The sequence below is a fragment of the Aplidium turbinatum genome, chromosome 5, assembly GCF_918807975.1.
Source record: "Aplidium turbinatum chromosome 5, kaAplTurb1.1, whole genome shotgun sequence".
In the NCBI taxonomy this organism is placed as follows: domain Eukaryota; kingdom Metazoa; phylum Chordata; class Ascidiacea; order Aplousobranchia; family Polyclinidae; genus Aplidium; species Aplidium turbinatum.
Genome location: NC_137476.1, coordinates 21002129 through 21027581, shown reverse-complemented (window position 1 = coordinate 21027581; position 25453 = coordinate 21002129). Strand labels below are relative to the sequence as shown.

The 25453-nt window shown below is 37.2% G+C and overlaps 1 protein-coding gene across 1 annotated transcript; it reads right to left on the bottom strand.

Annotated features, from left to right (window-relative positions):
* Positions 1-3557: 3557 nt before the first annotated feature.
* On the bottom strand, positions 3558-22501 carry LOC145771021 (uncharacterized). The gene is made up of 19 exons (XM_082582762.1): positions 21860-22501; positions 20327-20516; positions 19258-19477; positions 18760-18916; positions 18259-18409; positions 17440-17933; positions 17083-17279; positions 16365-16586; positions 16035-16234; positions 15160-15633; positions 14830-15014; positions 14398-14734; positions 13050-13330; positions 12013-12171; positions 10737-10893; positions 9363-9667; positions 8173-8791; positions 7620-7726; positions 3558-7304 (listed from the first exon to the last, which is right to left on the bottom strand). The coding sequence occupies exons 1-19, from the start codon at positions 22499-22501 to the stop codon at positions 6294-6296; spliced, it is 6108 nt and encodes a 2035-aa protein (XP_082438888.1). The 3' UTR covers positions 3558-6293.
* Positions 22502-25453: the final 2952 nt, after the last annotated feature.

The following is a 25453-nucleotide window of genomic DNA, read 5'->3' as shown; positions in this document are numbered from 1 at the left end:
GTAATCATTGAAAGCAAGTCGAAGTTTCTGCAGAATAGATATGTTGAAACTTAACCATCACCATCTTTAGTTTGTAAACAAATTCTTTAATAATGAAGAGGTTACAGCAACTATTATTGGAAGCAAACGTTTATATTTACTTATTGTTAGGTATGTTAAAACATTTTAATACATGGGCCTAACGTATGTTCAAACCATACCGATCTGTAAACCTATATACAGGCCTTGTCAGCGTGCAAACTGGAGGTCTGACTGAAAGCCGGTGCAATTTTGACTTTGAACTCTAATGAAATGATAGTTTTGAGAAACCAAATTGCCAAAGTGTGGTCACCGAACTTCAAATCACTGCAATACTCTTAACCTTACGTTAAAAAATAACAAATCTTGCCTTATTACCAATGTTGCCGAACGAATTTCGGATTTCCAGCAAAATTCTAAAATTTAGTCCATTATTTGTATGGTAACAATAACACTAAAGTAGCTCAAAATCACACAAAATATACACAAGGACGATATTTAGTAACTGCTGCTCGAACTATCAACTTATAATAGCGATTTTAGCTACTAACAGTTTCTCACGTGGGACAGAAGAGACAGCAAAACTTTTTAGCAATACCTTTAGCTTAAAATGCAAAACCTTAAAATATGATAAATTTTACTTTTTCTCGGAAAGCTGTTTAAAACACAAAATGGCATCACAATTCCGACACAAATCTCATAAGTTTCTTTTGAATAGCTTGTGAATATTTTTTTCAGTATATTCTATAGTTTGCAATCATTGAAGTACATATATACTTCTTCAACTCAAATTTCTTGCTGACAATACAACACTTCACCCTTAAATAGCAACCAAGTTTTTTATTACATCGGTTCAACCTCCCAAGGCATTGAATCAACGTGAAAAAACTGATATGCCGGAGACTCTGACTATCTCGATGAATTTGCTTGCCTCAATGGTGTTAAACTACTGCAAGTAGCCTACACTGGTCAAAACTGACACTAAATTTTGTAAAGACTTTTTTGTCCAAGGATAAAAACTGCCACAAGCAATCAAAGTGTTTCAATTTTATACAGTTAGTTTCTCATATTCATGACCATCAATATTCTATTCATATACTGAAATGAAAATGGAATAGTTGTTATATTCTTCTTTATGGTTCTTGATGGTCATGAATATCAGAAGTAGAATTGTTGTCTTTAACCAACATTGCAAATGTGTAATTGGGACAGAAAAACTAAAAGCATAACAAAAAGATTTTAATATAGATTGCTGTAGATGTAGCATCATATAGCCTAGTTGTGGTCGAAATGAGTCAAAGACTGAAGAAAAAAAAACTGAAAAAGACGCATTACAGTGCAAAAACAAGAGTTTGCTCAAAAACCGTGCTGATACCTTTTGCAAAACAAATTAATCGCACTTTTAAAAGCTTTCATTTACTCGGTTAACTGTTTATATACAGAATATTTTAATCAAGTGATAGAAGTTTTTGTAAGTTTGATATTTGTTTGTAAAATTACAAAAATTATATTTAGTGCAAACAACCAATGGAGAAAGGGCGATAAAAGCGTTTGTTTTTTAATGGAAACAAAAACAAAAACTTATTCTGTAGCTGCTGAATATTCAATGTTCATATTAGTTTAAAACATATTGTCGATGTTAAATGTACATTGTAAAATTTTCAGAAATTAAATAAAAGTGCTGTAACTACAAACTTCATCTAAGCTATCTCGCAGATGTGCTTGTTCTCGCTGATTCACATGTGCTCAGACTTGGGCGTTTAATTAAGTTGAGCTCTTTTTGTTTGAAGGCAAGCTGCCTTCAACTTCGACTACAATTTTGCTTGGTTTTACAGTAGTTGATGCACAATGTAAAATAACTTGTTTCTTTGCTTTCTGTAGTCGTCATTCTAATATTGCTATTCAATAACAAAGCAGTTTAAATAGCATTAAAAGAACTCTATTACTTTTACAATGAAAAACGCTGCTCAAACAGCTGTTCCTGCCAATTATAATATAGCCTACATATGAACAATTGTAACAGAATAATCTTTGACATTAAACTTAAAAAGTTATTTGTTTTCATATAAATCGTCTCGTGCGTCCCGAACACAACTGCATTTTATTTAAAAAAATAAATAATTATGTTGTAGGCACGCCCTCGCCACGTTTGCGCGACAGACAGAAAATATAACAACTGAACTCAGCTTTTATCTGTCATTGAATTCAAAGTGAGACTAATCCCAAAATAGCTCGATATCTTTTTTCTTGTGGTTTTTACCTGCTCGCTTCTATTGGCATGTGTCCAAATGACCTGAGTCTGCAGGCGCACTTTGTCGGAGGTAAATGTTATAGCAACACATTTTACGACCTCAGGACATCTACTCCATGACTTTCAAACCGGGAGTCGTGACGACTAGTCAAGCTATAAACCCTCTACTTTAGCGTGATAGCCTACAATGGTACTGATAAGTGATTGACGAATAAAAGTCATTTTTTCAACGAGAGGTTTATTTGTGTTTGTAATTGGTGAAAATATTGTTTTACAATTAATAGTTTTTAAACTCCGATTTAAATAATGTTTTGCAGCGTTAATTTTTCCAAACAAAAAGGTTTAATGATGGTTAGGCAACTATTTTTAATACTTTTGTTTACTAACTCAAGTAAAACTAAACCAGTAAAGATATTTTTATTCACTTTTGTGCTTAAACTTGTTAAAAAGCACTTGAAATTTTAAGCTTAAGAGGTAAACCAATTATAATCCTCTTTACAGCTTGATGTAACGTACAGTATCTGTCAGCTTGAGATCTTTACTTGTACATCAGGTTACTTATATCAACTACTCAGTTTAAAATCACAAAGTAAACTTTGCTCATAAAAGAGCCCATTTGAAAAATAAAGCAAGTTTCCATTTTCCACAACAACTGTGCTTGTCAATACGAAAAATCGAAGCAAATCCTTAACAAAATTATAAAGTTATGGCTTAGGTAAATCAACAACAAATTTTCCGGGAGAAAAACTCACCATCGATACTCTCTGTACTCAGAAATAGCACACCACAAAAGAGAATAAAAGTTGGTTTGAGAAGGGCTATTTATGCAATATGCATAGTTGAAAACGCTTCCTATTTTGTTTTACAAAGTTAAATTTTGTGTTGTTGGTTGCTCGGTTATTTCTGTTTATGGTTAAAAAAATAACTTTTCCACCCAAGTTGAATTGTTATGTGATATGCAAACAAGTTTATAGCGCCCATGAATAATGTGGAATCAAGATTACAGTGTTGCTTAATAAATTAATTAAGAATCTTTGGTTCGACGCTCACCTCAAGCACGTTGCTGTGGCAGGGAACAATACTCAGTCAGAGAGTAATAAAAATACAAAGGACACAAAGATGCTCTTTCTTGCTTTCCGTCTGATTGGTCTAAAACTTCCGATCGTCAAAAGTCTGCTTACTTCTAAACAACTCAAAAATTGCAGAATGCCGCAAATTTAGATTGACCATAATCATGTTAAAGTTAGTCACGGAGAATCAACTTTAAAAAGTGCGCTTTTGCGTTTGAACAAATAACTATTTATTTTAAATGACTTTGAAAAGCGGGTGTGCAGAGGTTGTATCCTGATCTGATTTGTGTGCTGCAACGGACAAAAGTACCGAAGCACTGCTTCACTGGATTGATTGCAAAAGTGTTCGGTTATGCTAATAAACGTCAAAAACTGAAAAGTAACACTTCAGCTTCAGCAAGTTCAACAAAACGTCAACAAGATATTGATTTGAATAGGTTTAATACAAGAGTTTGGTGAAAAATCACGCCGTTAAACACAAACAAATAGCTAGAACAAAGAATATAAGTCAAAATGCATATATCAATCATGAAACTGACAGTAATGCAAAATAAAATGCAAAAATTTATGAAAACACCATAAAAAATTATACCTGATAAAACAGGTTCATTTCACTTTACCTAAAACTTTAAGGAAAGTGCAAAAATGTGTAAAAATTAGGCTACATGGTAAAAAATATTTTTACCTTGATAGAAATGTTTCAAAAGAGGTTAGATTACGAGACAAATTTAATTCTTGAATTTTTGTGACATAAATAAACCAATCACAGTAGCCAATAGGTAATTTTTAACGAGTACCTTCCCAGACAGCAAAATCCGTCATTTTTACATTGACTGAACGTCTGCAGACGTTGAATCAATGTAAAAACGAAGGATTTTGCTGTCGGGGTTATGGCAGCATTGCAAAGTACTATTTTCAGGACATACCGCAAAATAATGACTCAACATAAGATTTAAGTTTACGAAACCTCGATTCAAAGAGACGTCGTATAAAGATTTTTTTCGTTTGCAATTACGTCTTGAACGTTTCTTGGTGCGATAAGCATTGCGTCAAAATAAGCATTAAAAAAACACAGTAAAACAACATATGATCAAATCAATTGTTTCAAAAAGAATTCTTATCCCGCCAAACATGTTGTTCTCACAAAGACGGCGTTTTCTAGTCATCATTCGCATTAGTTTGTTTCGTCATATTATCTTAAAAAATTTTGGTCCTCTGATGGATGCACTCCGTGTTTTCGCCAAGAAAGATTTAAGTACCTTTTTCCGGTATTAAAATGTGCGGCTCTTGACAAATAATATTTCTGAAGTTGGCACAGCATAGAAAAACGCTTTATTATGATGTTTACATATCAGAAAAAGTTAATATTTTTACATGTTGGTCACGTTGTCGTATTCAGGTTATACCAGGCAAATTAAATACACCATACTTCTTGCGCTTTCTGGACAGAATACTTGATTCAACACTGTTGTTAAAGTACTGTAGATAGGAGATACTTTTGTCAATAATTTTTTTCTTAGTTTATCGAACTATATCAATGAAATTTCAAGGCTTTGTAAAGTGGTTGCTGAGAAGCTCTTACTGACGAACTTTTGTAAGTACATTGCTTGTCTGCGATGAGGTTTTTGTTAGCGGAAACTGTTTTTAAAACGCCTGAATGGCCATGAATAGTTTTTATAATTGTTTGATTGTATATTGTTTCAGGCACAAAATAGCAATTCACTATTCTGCTGTAGGTCTTAACCATAACGTTTTAATTAAGAATTACTTGGGCTTGCAAGCCATGCCTCCTAATCTAATGCGTCACGAAAAGCAGCATGTTTACAAATGGCTGATCTCACTGTGAACACTGTAATTTGAACTCAAACGGAAAATCCCGCTAGTTTCAAAATGTTTCAAAATAGTTGGAACCGGTGTGTGAAAAAGTGTTGTTGGTTGCAGCCACAGTGAAAGGTTTGTCAAGGCAATGACAAACAATAGGTTTCAGAGTGGCAATTATAAGGGATTTTATCGCGATAAACAATCTGAGTTCAATCATAAGTGAAAAGAAGATTAAATGTATAGAGCCACTTTGCCTTGGTGAAACTAAAAAGAAACCAGATTTACAGTTTCTAAAACTACTAATTAAGATCTACATTCGATAACAACTCATCACTCTTTATTGCTCTCCTTTCATAGCAAGGTGTGGCAAGACGTTGTGTAAGAATGTTTTTGTAAATATTTTTCAGCTCTGTTGTCAAGAAACGGAACATAGGCCACATATTTTTTTGTTGCTGATATAAACCAAGAACGAAAACAATAAGGCAATCAAAATGGCAAATTAGGCAATATGACGGCGAATCTAAAAAAAAAATTGGAGATGTGCTAGAGTTTCAACGAGGCAAACATTATCGCTTCTAGCATTAGTTGCAACGTTCATCTCATGAAAGTGAACGTTGCAAGTAGTGCTAGAAACGATAATTGTCCTGGTGAACACCCTAACTTTTCAGTATTGAGGCAAACATTGTGAGAAAAATATGAAGTGTAAAGATTGAATTAAAACAATCAAATAATCTAGTGAGGGGTCTAAGAGGCTTTCTCCATATTTTTTTTTACAATTTTTACTTTGTTGAGTTTTTTTTTGTAAAGTTTGTGGCCCAATACTGTATACTGTCTTTTCGTTTAAGACACAAATTTAGTATTTAGCCAAATTCATTAAACTAAAATTTACATTTCCGGAGTGAATACGTTTATGATATTCAAAATGATGCCTTTGTTGTTAAAAAAAATAATAAATAAAACTTAACAAGTCTGATGACGTACTTCACTGGTAACCTCAAGCACTTGTCAGATCAGGTTTTGTATACGAGAAGTTGACGTTATTTTCCGAAAATCCGATGAGTAGCCTATTGTGAAAACGAAACTTTGTTTTTGAGACAACTTATACAGTATTACTGTGAATTGATGGAAGGATATTATTCCCACAACTCTTCCGCTACATTCAAGCCACGCCGACCACTGCTTGTCGAGCGTCGAAGTGACGTCGTCGATGAGCGACGTGGACTTACGTCTTCCATTGAGCTGACGTCATTATTGCTACCGGATGTTGTCCCGATGTACCAGGACATTGGCAAGCCGGATATTGAAGATCTGTGATTGTTGGATGGCGGACCCATCCTGCTCGGAGGATTGATATCAGCAATAGTTGAGACGCTAGACAACCTCCCGCTAAATGATTGCAAACTCGGCTGCGAGCCGCTTGAGAAGGAAGGTACGTAGCCCGATTCGCTGGCGCCCTCTTGTGATGAAATTGTGGTTTTAAAATCAGCTTCCTGCTGTTCGTTGTTAATTTCGCTGTGAAACGACACCTGACTGCGTCTGCCGGACTTTAAAAACGAATGACTTCCATCTTCTTTGCTGGTAGAACTCAAATTGTCTGCCACCATGGCAATTGCCTGTCTCCATTTCTGCTGCGCGGATGATGAGCGCTTTATCAATGGGTTGCTGTTTAAATCACCCAGACCAGGTAAATTAGGATCAATAGGCAGGACCTGCTTGTCATAAACCATGCGGGAACGCAAATTTAGAACACTACTGTTACCGCTATTTAACGTATTTCGTGGAGATCCGACACGACTTCCAGTGCCGCTATCTATACCGGAAAGCGAAAGAGCAAGGTTACTTTCGCTGTCTTCCTTCGGCATGGAGATTGTGTTTACAGAAGAGTTTGATGATGAAGAAGACCTGGATTGATACAATGGATCTAGTGGAGATGGAGCAAAATGAACTTTGCGCTGGAAATCACCAAGGGTATCGTGCTTGGGAGAATCAATATTCTCTTTATATGCCAGCGTATTTCCTGAAATTGAGAAGACGGAAGGTTGACCAAGCGGAGCCACTCTTCTGCTGCCCCTGGACGAAAGAGGAGTGCTCCTTTGGGACTTACTTAATTCTTCTCCTATGGTGTCTCCTCCAGATAAAGATATCTAAAAATAAGTTAATGAGAGGTAATTTAAAGTAATACAATTGGCTATAATTTTTTGCATTGTTGTCCTGTTGCATTTATTGCCAGAAAAGTTATAAAATCTTCTATAAACTTTAGACTGTTTACGAATGATAAAATGTTTTTAAATCCGATAAATGATATTTCCATAAGCGTTAATGAAGCGACATGAAATAAACTGTTCGTTTAGGTTGAGACTGTAGAGCTATTCTTGTTCTTTCTAATAATCGCATTTCCTCATTGACGTTTCTGCAAATGCTACGTTTATCGCCGTTAAATTTATCAATGAAAAAGAAACCTCGGAAGTTCTTGGACGTTCAAGGGGTTGCCAAGAAATAGGAGAAGATTTGAGAGGGAATGAAGAACTAGCTGGGGTGATGGGAGGTATGGATTGGTATCTATCGACTATAAAAACAAAAATAGATTGTGAAGTAAAACTTATAGGTCTGTAGTGCTAACTGCAAAATACTTACTGCCATACTGGATCAACAACATTCTAATAAACAAAGAATACATTGATTTTTAAAATTAACATACTTTGTAATACAAAGCATTATAACATGCCACGTTGTAAATGTTTTGTCACACAATCGTTTATAGTAATAAAAAGATAAAAATAGTAAACGATGTTGAACTGGCGTTTATTTAGTTTAGGGAACGGTCGACTTTATTATGCAAATCACAGGTCAAAAGTATAAATGGTGACGTTATTGCGGGAAAAAAGGGCACAATTTTATATTTTTGAGTTGACTGGATATCGTGATCGACCATAACATGTTAGGTTAAACGAACTTATGTTTACAAAAATTTAGAAAAGTATCGCTTGATACCACAAAAAGATAATAGCCTACCATTTTTTTCCTTGTCTTTTTCTTTTTTCTTATGCTTTCGCACTAAACAGGCCAGCCAAAATACAACCGCACACGCCGCCAAAAAGAACAAGCAGATGAGAAGTAGCCACCACCACGCTACGACAGCATCTGAAGAGTCCACCGCAGACACTGTTGAGGTTAAAGAGTGCTGCAAGGAGATAGAAGATTGCGCGCGACAAGATCTCATTGTGACGTCACAGATACCGACAGACGTGTCGTCGTCACCGCAAACAGCAACTCCCACGCAATGAGGACTGTCTATAAAGTCATCAGGAACAAAAGTGCCATCTGTAAAACGGTTTCTGTTGAAGTTAATCGACAAGGAAGTGATTCCTGTCGTGACGTTTTGAAGAATGATTGTCAGTGTGACGTCATTCGTCCATTCTCCCACGTAATCGACAACGGCAGCTGGGTCAAAGGTTAAAACTTTTTGCAAATCTTCTACACTGGCAACGAGCGGTTTGTCAACCGCTCGGTCAAAAACAATAGTGATGACGTCATCAGATCGCACATCAAAATCGTCGTCGCTGACGTCACTCGTACTTGGCCGAGAAATAGAAGCTGAGATTATCACTGGCGTCAACTGAATGTTATGCTCCTGAAATTAAACAAACAAGATTTTACCTCAACACTGAAAACATAACGAGAGTAAGCCTAACTTTTGATGAATGATGAAATCGACCTACACAACAATTAAACAATCAAACCAATGAGATGTAAAAGGACATCATTCAGCACTTTACTTGTGGAAAATTTTATGATTTAATTTATAAACTAATACCGATAAATAGTAGAATATGTTTGTAAAAATATGTGTTTACAATAAAAGAGCATTGTTGTGCAAAAAACCATAATAATTAAAATCTATCATGACGAAAACTTTCATGCTTTGCAAATATGTTTTAATAAATTTGGAGGTTGCCGGATTTCCCGGCCCTTTCGAGCCCGGATCTCGAGCAAAACGGTTTCGGCTAGTTGTTCAAATTTAGAAGTGATAATTTTCCCTTTACGCATACTCCTCACTCTCACTCTCGTATTACTGAAACTGATTTGAGCACTGTGTGAAATTTAGGCATGAGGTGTTTTTAGCGTAATTTCCAGGGTGCCCCTTAGCGATGAGGTGTTATTACCTCACAAATTGTACCATTTGTTTTACAAGCTTGACATACCGGCAGAATGCTGTTCGTCGTAGATGTCCTTGTAGCCACATATGCTGCCAATTCTGTTTTGTCAACTCCAGTGTCATCAGCAACAACTCCAATCAGAGCTGTCTTGTTGAGGTTATCCGCCATGTAAGAAGACACATCTTGTGATGGGTACGTTGCAACCGAGGATTGGAATACGATGGTCAGAACGGACACAGTTGGGATTCTGTCGGTCTTGTCTAGGCCAACGTCCCAATCACTGACGTATTTATTGTCGCATGACGTCAGAAGAGCGCTCAGACCAGGAAACGTGGTCGAAAGATCAGATCCTGAAAAAAGCAAGTTCAGTTTTCCACACTGTTGCGAGCAGAGAAAATATGAAATAGCATGAAACTTCTTACAAGCAAATTAATTTCGAGGATGTTTTCCCATTACCAAAAATAAGTTACAAATTTTGAATATTTTAAGTCTGTTTTGAAATTAAACATAGCGTATATGTTACTGTAGTAGTGACGTTAACATAAATTGGCAAAAATAAGGAAAATGACGGTTATGCTATACTGTTTCTCTAAACTGCTAGCAATTTTAAAAGGTTTTGTATACTTAATTTTTAGCTTTTTTTTTCTGTTGAACAAGTAGCCTACATGACATCCTTAGCGTTAACGAGTGACAAACAAAACATCTCTGCGGCTAATTGGACGCAGCGTAAATGGAAATCTGAATGGAAGTTAAATACCACCAGACTCTGTTCGTTCATCCCCGACGCCGACACCTGTACAATCGGCCTGCCCCTGCAGAGACAAGCGTGAGTGTGCATCAACCCTCGTCGGAAGGGCGTTGGGTTTTTTCACTTAATCATATATCTATCGGAGTGGCATTTTCTTAATCTTGCGTATATGGTGTTGAGAAACAGACCACGGTCCATACAATTAACAATTTTGCTATTGTCAACTATCTAACGGAGCAAAAGGTCTACGTGTACTCAAAGATGAAATAAAAAAGAACTAGCTGCTCTCTACTAGCTTTTCAATGTCGTCCGGAAATATTGTCAATCTGTGATGGTAAAAAATAGATCCTCGGCCCCAGAATCTCAAACTAAGCCATTCATTCAACCAACAGAAATTCAAATGATAGTAGGCCTATTCACTGTCATGATCATTTCTAATCTCACAGTCCAAAGAAAGTATTAGCGCATCGATTAATTTACTGTTAACGTTTTTTTCCACACATATATTTAGTTATTTCCCCATTTTAAGCACAATGTTATCCAAATCATACGCTGCAGCGTATATTTGCATACTAGTGTTTTTCTTATTTTTAACGTATGTGCTCACATGGATAAGAAGAGCATACTTTTTGTTTTATTTGATTTGAAATTTGAGTCTTGTAAAAACTTACCAAATAACTCATCATAGGTGAAGCCACATATTGCATTCAGTTGATTTTGACTCAAAGCTGGTCGAAGGGATACGACATTGATTGTTCCACTTGTGACGTGGCTAACTCCAGACGTCATTATGTCGTCACGTGTCACGATGGACGATAAATCGGGCACCTGCAAATGAAGAAACACTAGTAAAAGTGATCATAAGATCAAATATGCTTACCAGATATCTATATAATCTACAAAACCAGTTTACAGGCTATTATGTTTTAGTTGTTGCATGGCTGTAATAAAGATGTTGAAAGTGAAAGTTACCAATAACTTCACCTTTTTTGTAAAGGGATAAAGCGTTCGTCATACGCTAGACTACATTGCAACTTTGAAATGGTACATGGAAAGAACTTTGTAAAAAGCGGAGCCTTCTTGGTTTTTCTATTTTTAGCATTTTTTTGACTTGATTTGGGTTATTTGAATGCAATTAACCATGAGCATTTAGTAACAGACCGCAAAAGAATCTTTTGAAAACAGCCTATAGGCTACAGGTAGCTTTTGTTCAAATTTCAAAGTCGTCTATCACTAGTTGTGCAATCACCTTTAAAATGACTTCTTAGCTTCGCAAGGTATTAAATTAAATAATATGAAATCAAGGAACTTTCAGAAATAATTAATTACACTACCATTCAACGTTTTATAAGCAGAGAAAACTTTTTCTCGAACCGTAGAAAATTTCATTATCAGATCACCGCTTCAATGCGTGATGGAAATCTACAGATAAATCTGCATCAGGCATTGCAGAGTGCAAAAAACAGTGTTGCAGAACGCGTTTTCGAATATCAAATTCTCATCAGTGCAACTACGTTTATGAACGCAATAACAACGGTTAAATTTAAACTCAATACAATACATTACAAACATTATAAGGACATATTCTCAGTGTTCAATTGAATATTAATAAATCTTATAATGTTTGTAATGTATTGTATTGAGTTTAAATTTAACCGTTGTTATTGCGTTTATAAACGTAGTTGCACTGATGAGAATTTAATATTCGAAAACGCGTTCTGCAACACTGTTTTTTGCACTCTGCAATGCCTGATGCAGATTTATCTGTAGATTTCAATCACGCATTGAAGCGGTGATCTGATAATGAAGTATTCTACGGTTCGAGAAAAAGTTTTCTCTGCTTATAAAACGTTGAATGGTAGTTTAATTAATTATTAAATTAAATGAAACTTTTTTCAACATGATTGTGGAAAGAAAAATCATCACATTGAAGTGGCCTCCACTCACGTTTAGTCCCCAGCTGCCTTCTAAAGGCGGTGACAATGCAAGGCTGACGTTGGATCGGCTGCTGGAATCCCGGATGCAGTAGAGCTGTCCCGCATTGGATGGAACAGGAGGGTCGTAGCAACTTGGCCTGTACTTAGCAGACACCTTCCACTGCCCAACCTGTGCGAAACAAAAAATATATACAGTGCATTTAAAATTTTCAAACCTAAAAATCAAATCAACTTGAAAAGTGGTTGTTTTGCTCAGCGTGTTGTCGGCGCCGCTTTTCGAGAAGGGGCATGTTGAACTGGAATTATAGGCAAATGTTGAGCTTTTATAAACCCTTCTATCTAGTTAGGCTGCTGCTCGATCAAAAAAAAAATCCTCAATGAACTGACGCTTGTTTGCAATTGTCTTGTGGTTATTTGTCAAATCTAACAACGAATAAAAAACTCATTTTGTGAAATGCTTTATTTGAATTCATGGTGCTCACTTATTTGATTAAACGTGAAAAAGTTTTACAATTTCATTTTTTTGTCTCAGTTGACCTCAATATGCCTACGAGACAGCGATGCGTCGACTGAACGACTCATACATGGCGCCAGCGAATTAAAAAAAAAACATAACCTTGCTCTTCACTTTCCACTTAAAACACCAACTTGGTGGTAGGCTAATTTGATCAACGAAACTCTCCATTAGGATTTCATGCCATATTGAGAAGACTTTATTAAGTTCTTGTGAGTGGCTATTTTGTAAAAACCAACGTTTTGCCAATCTACTTTAAAAGCTAAAGCTTTGGTTTTCTATTTCTTTACTTTGAATACAAATGTTATTTCGGAAAAGTGCATGATATTCTTTCTGTCAGAGGGACAACCTTAAGTCAGTCAGCTTACATAAATGCAAATAACTGTTTGAGTATGAAGAGAAAGGATTGTAGTCTACCTTATAACCTCCGCTTTAAATATTCCCTTGTTTAGAGCTTTTAAAATGACCGCACTCACTAGGTGATTGAATTCTGGTTAAAATGCAACAAATTTGTAAACTAAATAGTTACCTACTTTAATAGAAGGTTGGGGATATCCCTCCCTCATGACAGTGATTTCAAACACACTGGCAGACACCCATTGACCAGAGTAGCTGTTGATAATTGAACTGTCTAAAGCCAGAGCGTTTTCGAACGTAAACAGTTCGTCAATGACTGATTTCGTCAACAACTTTCCGCTTGATGCAATAGGATCTGTGACGTCATAATATCCAAACGGTGGCATATTCGTATCTCGATCAAACACCACACGAACGACGTCACCACTGGAAAACTTTGCATCGGTGTGGTCAGCAACTGAATCGATACGAGTAAATGGTTAATCTTCTTGGTGCAGTTTTTTTGTGCTATAATCTAATTCTGTTTGGTATTGTCGCGTTTATTTAGCAAAAACATAAAGATCCGTATGTCTTGCCAAGTTTAACTCAACAACAAACTCACAGCAAAAATATTGCCCTGAAAAGGAAGAAGTGCAACTCACTCAATGAGTGGTGCGGTGCATAAAAATTGGAAATGACAATTGTTTTGAACCATTATGACTATCTTTTCAAGAATTGTTTTAATGTTTTTGATGAAAAACAGTGTTTTCAAATAATGAACTGTAGCTAAGGGATATTCAGTGAGTTTGTTCTTGAATTGCCAACCATGCTGATTTTTTGTCGTATCCAGGCTTTACGCCTGGTGGTTAAAGATTTAGAATTTACATTAAGTGGACGGGAAGGTTAGGAAGTCAGTCTTCGTGTCCACCTTCAGGCATGCCTGCGTCCTGCCAAAAACATAGCCGCATGCTCTTGAGCGGCGGCGACCGGCGCCTTTTCGAGTGCCGTTCTAGCACTTTCTGTCACAAGGAAACGACCTTGGTGCTATATTAGTCCACACAGGATAAATCTAGACTCGCTTAAAAAGAGATGATATTTATGACACTTCGATTGAGTTTTTTGCTACGTTTTTGTTATTTGCTGCTGGTCAAAAATCCACAAGCAGAGATGACAGTCACAAATCATCTCATTTAAACGATCATCACAATCCAGCAGTTTAGATGGGAATCAGGAAGGATATCCTGCTCATGAGAACAGCGTTTTAAGTAAACATTGTAGCCGACGGGGAGGGATTTATAACTCCTAGGAGGGTTCTGGTTAGAACATCTTACCACGTTCAGTCGTTGACCCATAGCTGGTTTACCACCAAACACAAGTGTACAAAAACAACCTAACCTTGATTGATAACGTCTATGAGCTTAGCATGCACATAGCCTGAAACGAAGAGTTTTGTTTTCAAAGTTGTTAGGTGACAATGTAAGGAAATATAATGAATTATGAGTTGCAAACAAGAACAAAAAATTAAATGTTGCAATCTTGCCTCACCAGTAGTTCTCAGCAGAGTTTGCGTCGTCAGTGGTAAGGCAACGACTTGGGAAATGGTAGGAGTTCCAGGCAAGTTACCAGCAGGTAGATCAACCACAGTGCTACCGTCGGCTTCCAATATATTGAGTGTTATGTTGATCATTTCAGTGCTTGCTCCCATTGCGTCTATGGCGTGAAGACGTACCATTCGATGACGAAAGTCCGGCGGATCGGCAAGATTGTAGTACGTCGTTTGACGCAGTGCGTTTGTATAGTCCGATGACGTCACTGATGAGCCGGTCAAAGAAAAGGTGAGCGTATTGGTGCTGACGTCATATGAAGATGAAATTTGAAGGACCTAAACAAAAAACAGAAGTGATAGCCTGGTTTATGGCATTAAGTTAAAACAAACTTTGGAATAAAACTATGTCGATCGCTTTTATTTTCATTTACCTCAACAATGTATTGGGTAGAAGTGACGTTGGTTCTACGTTCCAGAGTGCTTGATATTTCTAACTTTTCATATGATCCGTCGTAAGCGATATCCATAGAAACCACAACAGATGAAGGGGCTGCTTGGTCAGGGTCTGTGAACGTGATGGTGACGTCACTTCCAAACAGTGAGACAGAAGAATCTCCTGCAAGAAATCAATGTTATGAAGATCACCACCAACCTCGAGGCTATGTTACAGGTGAAAGCGAATCAATGTCAATTTGCCGTTAAAAACGTCATAAAAAGTTGAAACATCAAACAAAGCAACCCGTTAAAAAAGTCTTACATACCTCGTTTGAAATCCACGATTTCCCAGGATGAACTGACAGGTGCGGAAGCGAGTACGTGGGGAGGGTCATTTACTGCAATTAGTGACAAGTTTCTTCTGAAACTTTCTGACTTTACGCCCGCAGAATCAATTGTTTCGATTTGAAACTGACGTATAACTGACGTAGTTGGATTGTCTGACGTGTGTGTGTATGTAACGCTGCGTAATGATGTTACGTAAGACGTCTCTTGCACTTCACCAGAGAAAGTTACTGACGTACGTTCTACGTTCCACGTTATTGCAAGTCCAGTGGAGCTTGATAGATCCTGTTCGTTTGCAAATCCTTGAGCTGAACCAATGGACAACTGTTCGCCCATATCCTGGGCGTTTGTTAATGAAACAGTGGCTGACTGCCCCAGCGATAAGGTCGAATGGTCGAGAGTGACGTCACCGAACAAGACAATGAACCCGTTACCTTCAGTAAATTGCAGCAAATCTAGAAACAATTGAAAAAAAGTGAGATACCTTTCACGACAAATACAAATAAAAGATTGGATTTGTATGTGTACCAAAACATTTGTTATTCTGTTGGTATGTGACCTGACTAAACGTCAAACTTTGGATTAACTTGTAGACTGGTTCGCGACATGCTATCTTCCATAAAAAGACCATTCAAACACTGAATAAGTATAAGCTCGTATAGTGGGTGCTTATTTTAAGTAAAGGATATTGGCTTCAAAAGTTTATTATGCAGCCGACAAACATGTGCTTTTTTTACATTGATTCTACATAATTATGAAGACAAATGCAACAGTACAGTTTCATGTTTTATTTCCGACCATTAACATAATTATCAATACAAAACTACAGATTTACTAGTTTGTGAAGTCTTCTCACCTTGTGTGCCGCTCACAACTGGACGCACGGGAACGTCTTTTATTGTCGCCTGCACAACGATTGTTTCGTTTCCGTAGGCGTTTCCCGATCTACTTGTGACGTTGACTTCATAACTTCCGCTGGTGGCCCCATCACTGCCATCCCAGGCTATGACGTCAAAATGAGCAGAAACAGTTGTGGTCGAGCTGCTTTGTACGAATCTAGATGAGCGAGGCGAAGGTACAAATTCAATATATTTATGATCGTGGTTAAATTTTCAAACATTGTTTAGGCATTAATTAAACAATTAATTTATTTATGAACAAAGCAATACGCAGTGCCTTGACAAACCTCACAGAGCAATCGGACGATAAGACAGTAGCGCGCTCCAACGTTGGTTTCATGTATTGCGCGTAGCCCGGTCCTTGAGCGCTGTACAACGAATACCAACGAGCCGATTCTGACGTAAAAGTGATGTCATCAATAACGTCACATGTGTACTGGAACTGGCCAAAATTGTTTTCCTCGAGCCCGACAATAGCTAAACCAGGTTGGTCGGTTGGATCAATGTCTCTGAATTTAAAAATAAGAGAAAATTTGCCATTGCTGAAGTCAGATTAAGCAATCTAGATTAACTAAACGAATTAATCAAAACAAGATTAACCAAACCAACCAAAATAACTATACTTTGACAAAACGCTAACGTACTATTTTACACAATTACACTAGCAGTACAACTTCCACAAATGGTGTAATTGAAAATTTGAGTTATGTTTATTTGCCTATTATAACAGAAATTGATCTACTATTGATCAAATTTCTGTTTTGTATTGGATCTACAAAACTATGGTGTTGAAGTTTCAAAATTACAACGATCATGTTTCGAACTAACTTGCAGCCTATAAAAATTCCCAATTTCAAGTAGGCCTACTATAGCATTCTGTCTCAATGCAAGACACAACAAAGCAAACACAAGACGTTTTTAACTTCCGTTTAAAGTTAGCTTCATATTCTATCTGTTCTTGTGGCATTGTTTCTTCAATGTACCAACTCACATCATCGCACTTACCTGAAGGCTGTCATGGTCAAATTTCCAATGGTTGTGCCTCTATTGTTTTGTGAGGAAGCATCAACGTACACTGGTAATTGGATCCAGGTTGTTCCTTGTGCAAAGTAAGGACGATCATTGACGTTGATGACTGTAAATATACCGATGACTTCTAATTCGCTAAATGCACCGGAGCCGTCTGTATAAGACGAATCTGCCTGGAACAAAGTATTAGAGATCTTTAGCTAAAAATAGATAGTAAAACTGTACTTTCTCCAGACACTCTGACGCAATGGTTAGAGCCAAATGGTTCATTGTTGATATTCTGTTATCATTTTCAGCTTGAATTATATTGCAAAATCTATCTCGTTGTCTTACCCCAACGTCACCAGTAGCTCCCATGGTAAAGTCCCAACAGCGATACTTGATCTCAACGTCACCATAATAGTTTGCGTTTGGCAAGAATCGAAGCCGGTTACTCATGAGGTCACCGTTGCTACCCAGCAAGACTGAAAAGCTGTTTAGATCCTGCCATGAGGTCATGCTATCAAGGCTGTACTGCCAAGCTCCGTTTGCTGCATCCACATGAGTAATAGCGACTCCAATATTCAATTTTGTGTCGTCAAAAGCTAAATCATCATCATCACATGCTTCAACAAGAATTGATACTGGTACTCCTCCGTCATCAATTGTCTCTTCTTGTATTGACCCCAGCTGATACGAAGGTGGTACGGTAGACAGGATAACTCGGGGTGCGTCATTGATTGGGGTGACAATCACAGTCACGGTAGCCATATCTTGTCCGAATGGATCTCCTTGTTGGGTCCACGTCACGTTGGTGTAATCCCCGTGCCTCAATGAAGATGATGTGCCTGATGAAGAAGATGTTGCGCGATTATGAAAACTAGTTAATACAATTCTTCTTCAAGTTTTTTCTTACCCCAAGTGTTGAGATCAATCAAGTCAAGAAAAATACCAACATCCTTAATATTATAATGTTTGTAACATCACACAGGAGTTATTCGACAAATGATGTCTTCCCACTGGTTTAGTTGCTATTTGATAGACATTACTCTTCTTTTTCTTTAATGTTTTATAAAATTATTTGTTTTAGGCTAATACTCAATAGCTCAAATGTTTTAGCTGTCAAAGTTTTAAAAAGGTTTGATGAAGTCACAAAAAAACGTCACATTTCACCTGTCTTATCCCAAGCTACAACAGTGATTGAAGATGTGCCGTAGAAATTTGTGTCCGGAACGTAAGTGATGTATTGTTCTTTCAATACCAAACAAGTTTGGACAATGGAGGTCTCTCGCAAAATATTTCCATTGGAATCACGAACACCGTCCTGTTAAAAAATATAATTTCTTCAACAAGCAAACATATGAACTCTGTCGCAATAACTTAAGTCAATCTTGGGCGCAAATATTTTTTAGATTTGACTGTCACTGTACAGTATAAGAGCTTTTTCAATACTTTTGAGTTAGATGCCAAACATTTGACCAGGAGCATTATCATCAATTGAACATTTAAATGTAGTCTTATTGTTATAGCAATCCGTCTGCTTTGTACGGTTGCATTTGTGAACAAGCATTAAATTAAAACCACTTACACCAAGAAAACAAGTTTTGTGGCTGTTCTACACAACTGCCTTTGTATAAAAGCACGAGAGAAAAACAAAACAGGAATTTTACTCACAGGGATGCTAACAGGAAGACCAAACGAGTTGCCGTAATACCACATCCCGTGGGAAATATCGGCGCCTAAAATTGCCAGCGCCTTTTGAGAACCAGAATCTGGGTCATAGATGGTGTTACCGACCAATTGTATAGAAGAAGAAGAGATGGTGGTAAACCTAAAACAGTTTGTAAGGTTTGGCGCATGAAAACTAAATCGTCGTGTAAAGAATGTAAAGTGTTCTTTGTTCTAGGCCTTATACGAGAGACTTACATTGATGTACGGTAATGCGTAGGCTTCCATTCATTTTTCTTTCGTTGGATGCTGAAGTCCTATCTTGGCTGTATTGCTTACAAGTTACAAAGTTACAAATCGCAAACTTGTTACAACATCTAATTTACATTTTGATTGGCAAACTAAATGAAAGAAAAAGCTCTTTCCAAAATTAAATTAATTTCTTTTTTGTCTGTCATTCTGGCATGCTGTAACTCCACAAACGCAACCAACATATTCACTTACAGCGAGTCTCCTTCTGTTATGGTGAAGCTGTTTGGTTGAGAGCTAAAATAAGGCGAATCATTAACTGACACCACACTAAAGAAAACGTTGAGGCTGGTTGTAGTTGATGAGTCGTAGACAGTAATTCTTGCCCCTCTCAGTGTCGCAGTAGCCTCTTCCGCCAAGTTTTGGTACATCAGTGTATTAATGGCTGCTTCATATTCGGCAACATTGGCAAGCCCTTGAATAATACACAAGACACTAAAAGAATAGGTTGTCTAATCTTTTTTTTATATAAATGTTTTTTTATTTGCAAAATCAAGATTTGTAGTGAAAATTTGAGCTGCAAAGTTTGACGTTTAGGCTACTATATGGTGAGTTTGAGGTTTACATATGTTGCCAAAAGTAAAAGATTTAACATATGAAATAATTACGGTGAATTTCGAAAATGCTCTGAAAAACCATGTGCTTGCAGAACACTTTTCATATTTTTGTAAAGCGTGAAAAATCACTTTGGAAGAAACTAATACAATTTTTCTTTTTGCTTGATTGACGGAATAGGTTTCTTCCAGCTGATAATACACTATTAATCTCAGAAATCTTAGAAATTTTGCACCAGCGCAGTGGCCGAGTGGTTTCGCCTTCGGCTCTAGTTCTGGAAGGTCTGAGATCGATTTCAGGTCGGATCAAAGTGAAGACTTTAAAAACGGTAGGCCATTGCATCTTTCTTCAAATATGTCAGATAATAATGTGATAACATTGTAAAAACCTGATATAGAATTAAAAATGAGCCCTATTTCTAAAAGACCTTAGCTGTTCTAAAGCGACAGTAAATAAGATTATAGCATTATTTTGGAAATTTTGCACACAGAGGCTTCGACACAGTCCCGGTCCCTGAAGTTGACAGAGTGGTGTGGTGTCTGTTATTGAAGTTTTGTTTTTAAAGAATTTTTTTCCGCTATCTAGGTGCAACTGGAGTCTTAAGACGGACATGAACTGAATGTTAAAACCTGGAAAATCCTAGTTAAAAAAATAACTATTTGTCTGAGAGATAAAATACAACTTGTTGAAATAGCGAAAAGGGAATCACCTGTTAAATTCAGAAGAGAATTTTCATAAGTGTAAGTTGGCGAGACGTCATACTGGAAAGTGACATTTCGACCTCCCACGGTGGTGGTATGTGTCATGCTGAAGGTACTAAGACTTAAAATCTCATTTGTTCCGTCCAACACATTGATCAGAAGAACAAGAATGTATTGAATTCCGAGATCGGCAACCAGCTGAAAAAATAACCAAGATTTACATTCAAAGAAAATGATCTCTTCTGACAACTGGTGTTTAAGTTTGTTTAGAAAAAATTTTAATATAGTCTTCTTCTTCTTGCGTTTGAGGCCGCCACAGATCACGTTGTTACATCCAGGCACAGCAGCCAATGGATTGTGTATTCATCGAGCATTGTTAGGTCCACATGTCTATCTTGTGGTCGGTATACAGGACATTGATAGATAATGTGGTGTGCAGTTTGAAAATCTGAGCCACACGCACAAGATGGTGAATCGGCGAGGCCCCACTGGAACATGTTGCTGCTGAAACGGCCCACTCCAGTCCGCAGGCGATTGAGCTTCACCCATTCCTTCCGGGGTAGTTCTGCTCCAGGTGGGGTGTTGGTATTGGGAAGGACTGTGAGTTGGGTTGGTCTCGCAACTTCTCTCCATTCACGGTTCCAAACTTCGGAAATGTGGAAGTTCGATTTGCAGATAGCTGCAGCATGTCGGGAGAACGGGCGGCGAGATTTCAAGCGCTGGGGCTTTTGGGAGTGCGAGTTTAGGACAATCTGGTTGAGGAGGTGGTCATCCCTTGACATAGCTTGTAGGACCAGCTATGTACGTGGTTTTCCCTACGAAGTCTACCTGGGGCGATGCCTGATAGCACCGGCAGAAAGTCAGTGGGAGTTGGAAGCAGGCAACCGGTGATTATTCTCATGGTGGTGTTGAGGGCAGTGTCAATTTTGGAAGTGTGTACGCTGCGGCACCAAGTGGGGGAATATAAAAAAATAAAACAATATTTTCTCAAAAGCGGATAAAAAAACGAGATCAAGCCTAAAACATTTTTTTCGAAAGGAAATTTTAGTTTGCTGCCCCCTGGCTGTTGTTGAATACCGTAGGCTATACTATTTTTCGCAACAGACAAAATAAAAGTTTTCTCCCTCTCACTCTCTCTCGTTTCGTTTGAAAAACAAAGTCCGCCCCGATAGCTCAGTTGGTTAGCGCGTGACTTCGTAAACGAAGAAGCTTCAAGATCAAGCGGCGCTGGTTCGGCTCTCGGGGTGTGCGCTTGAGCAACGCAAGTTAAGGACTGCTCTCTTCAAGAATCGGAAAATTCACTTTGTTAATCTCGGTGACCGGCTTGAGTCAGCGATTCAAAGCCTCTACAAGTATACGAAACTTCCAGGATTAAGCTCTCAAAGAAGCTTTCCCAGTCCGAGGATAAAGATTCAATCAATCAACAATGTCTTTTCAAATAAAATTGTCAAAATTAAAATGAATGACTGGCCAAAAATGGAAATAATTGAAATTATATTCACAGTACAGAAAATATTATGTTCCATAAAACAATTGCATACTTGACCCTTATTAGGAAGAAGAGATATAGGTGCGGAATCTTCGTAATAAATAAGTGAAGCCGAAGTAGTAGTTATCGAAAGGCTGCTTTTTGTACTGAGTATTCTGCGCCCAGATACTGACGCTTTTTGTTGCAAGTAGCCATCTTCCAATAGCATTTGTTGCAATTCTGGCACCAAACTTTTGAACTCGGCATATGGTAGTTTGACGCCATTGTGATTGACAACATACGAAAGAGTTGTCTCGTCAGAAGTGGCTCGAGTTTGGCGCTTTTTAGCCAAACTCGTGTCGTAACTGTACAAATCGGTGTTGTGGCTGCTTCCATGCAGCTTACCACCATTGTCATTAGCTTCATCAAGTACGCTTTCAGTTACACGTTTATCTTGAACATCATAGTCCTTAAAGTTAAATCCTTTATTTGCTTCATGGTTGGAACTTGATGAAAACGTTTTGTCTGAGCTAGCAGCTTTGATAAGGTTCATATTGATGGACGAGAAGTCCTCGTTTACATTTTTGTTATTCAAGAGCAGCTTAACTGGTTGCTGTTCATTCGATGAAGAGCAAACTTCAATAAATAGCAACGTCCAAAAATATAACTGTATGATTCTTTTCTTTGGTCGGCGACCTGCAAACCTTGTCACCATCTTTCAGTAACCGGATTCTTCGTTTTATTTTGATTAGTTTAACGTCTCATAAATGTACAGAAAGGTATATCACAATTCTGAAACAAACAAATTTTAATTGCATAAAAAATGCGAATTTACACATTATGAAATTTAATCATGAATGCATTACTGGTTATTTGTGCTAGCATAAAATAAAACTCTGAACAACTCGCGAAGTCACATTTTGATTGAACGTTGGATAAGAAACATCGGCTATTGCTAACATTCCAATTTAAGAAACACTTTTGCCAAACTGAAACAACATATAAAAGGTATGTTGGTTGGTTGGTTTTCGATGCAATATGTGTCGCCTTCTCATCAGAAAAAAATGATATCCACTTTTTTAATGTTACCATACTCAAACTGCAAGCAATAGGTTACTTTTGAACTAAATACAACAACCTGACGTCAGGTATCCTACAGGAAATCCAGTTGAAGCTACTTACGTTACATATAACATCACCCCTACTATAAAGTTCTATCATTTCTGATTATTTTTTCAAAAGTTGTTCCTTAATCTTTCAAGTAATTGTACAACATATTGTCACCACATTCAAACTTCTCACTTATCGGTGCCTGGTAAAAATCCACCTTAAATCAACAACTAAACCACAACAGTGACAGAATCCATGTTTGAAGCTTTTCTCTCTATTGTCTTTTTGCTTGTCTGGTAGTGCGAGAACGATTGGATCACACCTGCCAAAATGCCCCCCACATCACTCTCTTATGTTGTGAAAACGTTGTATCGAATGAATTGGCAGCCTCACTGAAATTGACCGCAAAAAGGGGGAAAGACTCGAAAACTCAACTTTCTAAAGAAATGTTTTTGATAGACCTACTGTAGGTTACGATCTAATTAAGGAATCTTTCATGTACTCTTAAATTTTTTATGAAGCAGAAAAAATTACCAGCAAATGTAGGTCTTGTAGGTCAAAAATTGTTTGAATCCATTGCCTCACCATTTGTATTTTATTGTAGTCGATTGTTGAAGTTTGAAATTGGAAATCACAGTGCATTGTGTCATCCTGTTAGTTTGAAGTCACACTATTACTGACGACACGTTTGATGTTGATCGACTTTGTAACTTCTAATATTGACAGTGATGCCATGATGGGCCTGAAACGCATTTCTTTCATCTTCCTGTCTATTTTTAAACCTTTACTAAAATACGAAAGATTGACTTCTGTTAATACTACTATAAACCTTCTTTATCACAAGTGCAATAAATGCCTGTGAGCTTGAGTGTTGGAGACGAATGTTGCGTATACATTAGGCAACAAAAGTAACTAATAAACACTTCTGAATCGATTAAAACCAAATGTATGCCTGATAGCTAAAGACAGAAGAAACCATACGGCAAAAACTATACTACGTCGCCACATGAGAGAAAAATCATTTCAAACAAGTACAATGCTTGGTTTATTGAGATGAAAAAGAGTAAGGGGCCCTCCAATAATCAGATACTCGATAGGATAAATTGTTACACCAGACTAAACATGACTTAGTCAAAGGAAGTTGAGGAGTTGTGAAGAAAGAAAGAATATTCAGGGAGAAACCAAAAATCTGAACCTAATGAATGGATAAAGAAATTAGTATGCACAAATACATGATGATGATATAGCTTTAATACTACACTCTACCAGTCTACCGTATAACAATTTGTTTGTTGGATATAAGATTGTCAAAACTTTTTGGTTAGTACAGCGATTGCCACACTACGTGCAGTGGTTGGTTGGTTGATTGGTTGGTTCGTTTTGAATCTTTATCCTCGGACTGACAAAGCCTTGATGGGTTATTCCTGGTTGTTTCACATACTTGTAGAGACTCTTGACGCAGGGTTGGTTACCGAGATCGGCAGAGTGAAGCTTCCGATTGTTGAAGTGTTGTTGCCAGAGAATTATTCCATTTACTAGGTGCCGCTAGAGTCGAATCAGCGTCGCGTGATCTTGAGCTGAGCGCTTAACCACTGAGCTAACGGGGTGGACAACTGTGTACATAACACATGAATTTCCAAGGTTGTTGAGTTGGAAATTTGTTTAAACTTAAGATGAAGAACTTGTTTTTTTGCCATTAAAGTTTTAAGCAAGGAAATGAGAAGCACGAAGACACTAAGTTGAACATATCGAGTTGAGATTATGCTGCTCTTATGCATTTACATTACTGAATGTGACTGAATTTTCTTGTAGCTTTTCTACATTTAACTTCACTTTTACAAGACTGCTATCCTCATCATGGTATTTGGTAAAAATCCACACTGAAAATACCCTTAGGCTATTGCAAACATCCTTCAAATGCTGTAGGAAAACTGTCAGGGTAAATATTTTTCGAGACAGGAAACATTTTCAGAGTGAGTATTTTCTTGGTGGAGATTTTCCAAGTGGGTATTTTTCTAGTCAGGATATTTTCTCGTACGGATATTTTTCTAATGGATTTTTACCTATAGGCCTAATAACTATCCTATTTCACTTGTATCTTTTTTATTTTATTGCGACACTGTAGTCTACATCTTGTTTGAGTTTTATCATCATCATCATTATGTTCCTTTGAGTTTAGACTAACTAAAATATCTGAATACAGTTAACTTCCTGAACATAGGCTACTATAGAAAAGCTACAAAAGAAAAAAAAGTAGATTACACTCCATTTTGTTGGTCTTGTACTTATAGAAGTACCTTCGCAAGACTGAATAAGCATAAACCCTGTTTGCATTGGCAAATAACTGTAAACTCAACACCTTTCTCGTATTACTTTTGCCATCATGAAATTACGGTACAATACAAGTTAACTATTTTTACCTGGACTGACGTGAAATGACGCAATTTATTTTACTGTTGGCAGTTCATAAAATTAAATTATAAATCTAACACAATGATTCCAAAGAAAATTAATGTATCAAGTTTATAACATTGGTTTTAAGGTATTGATACCAAAA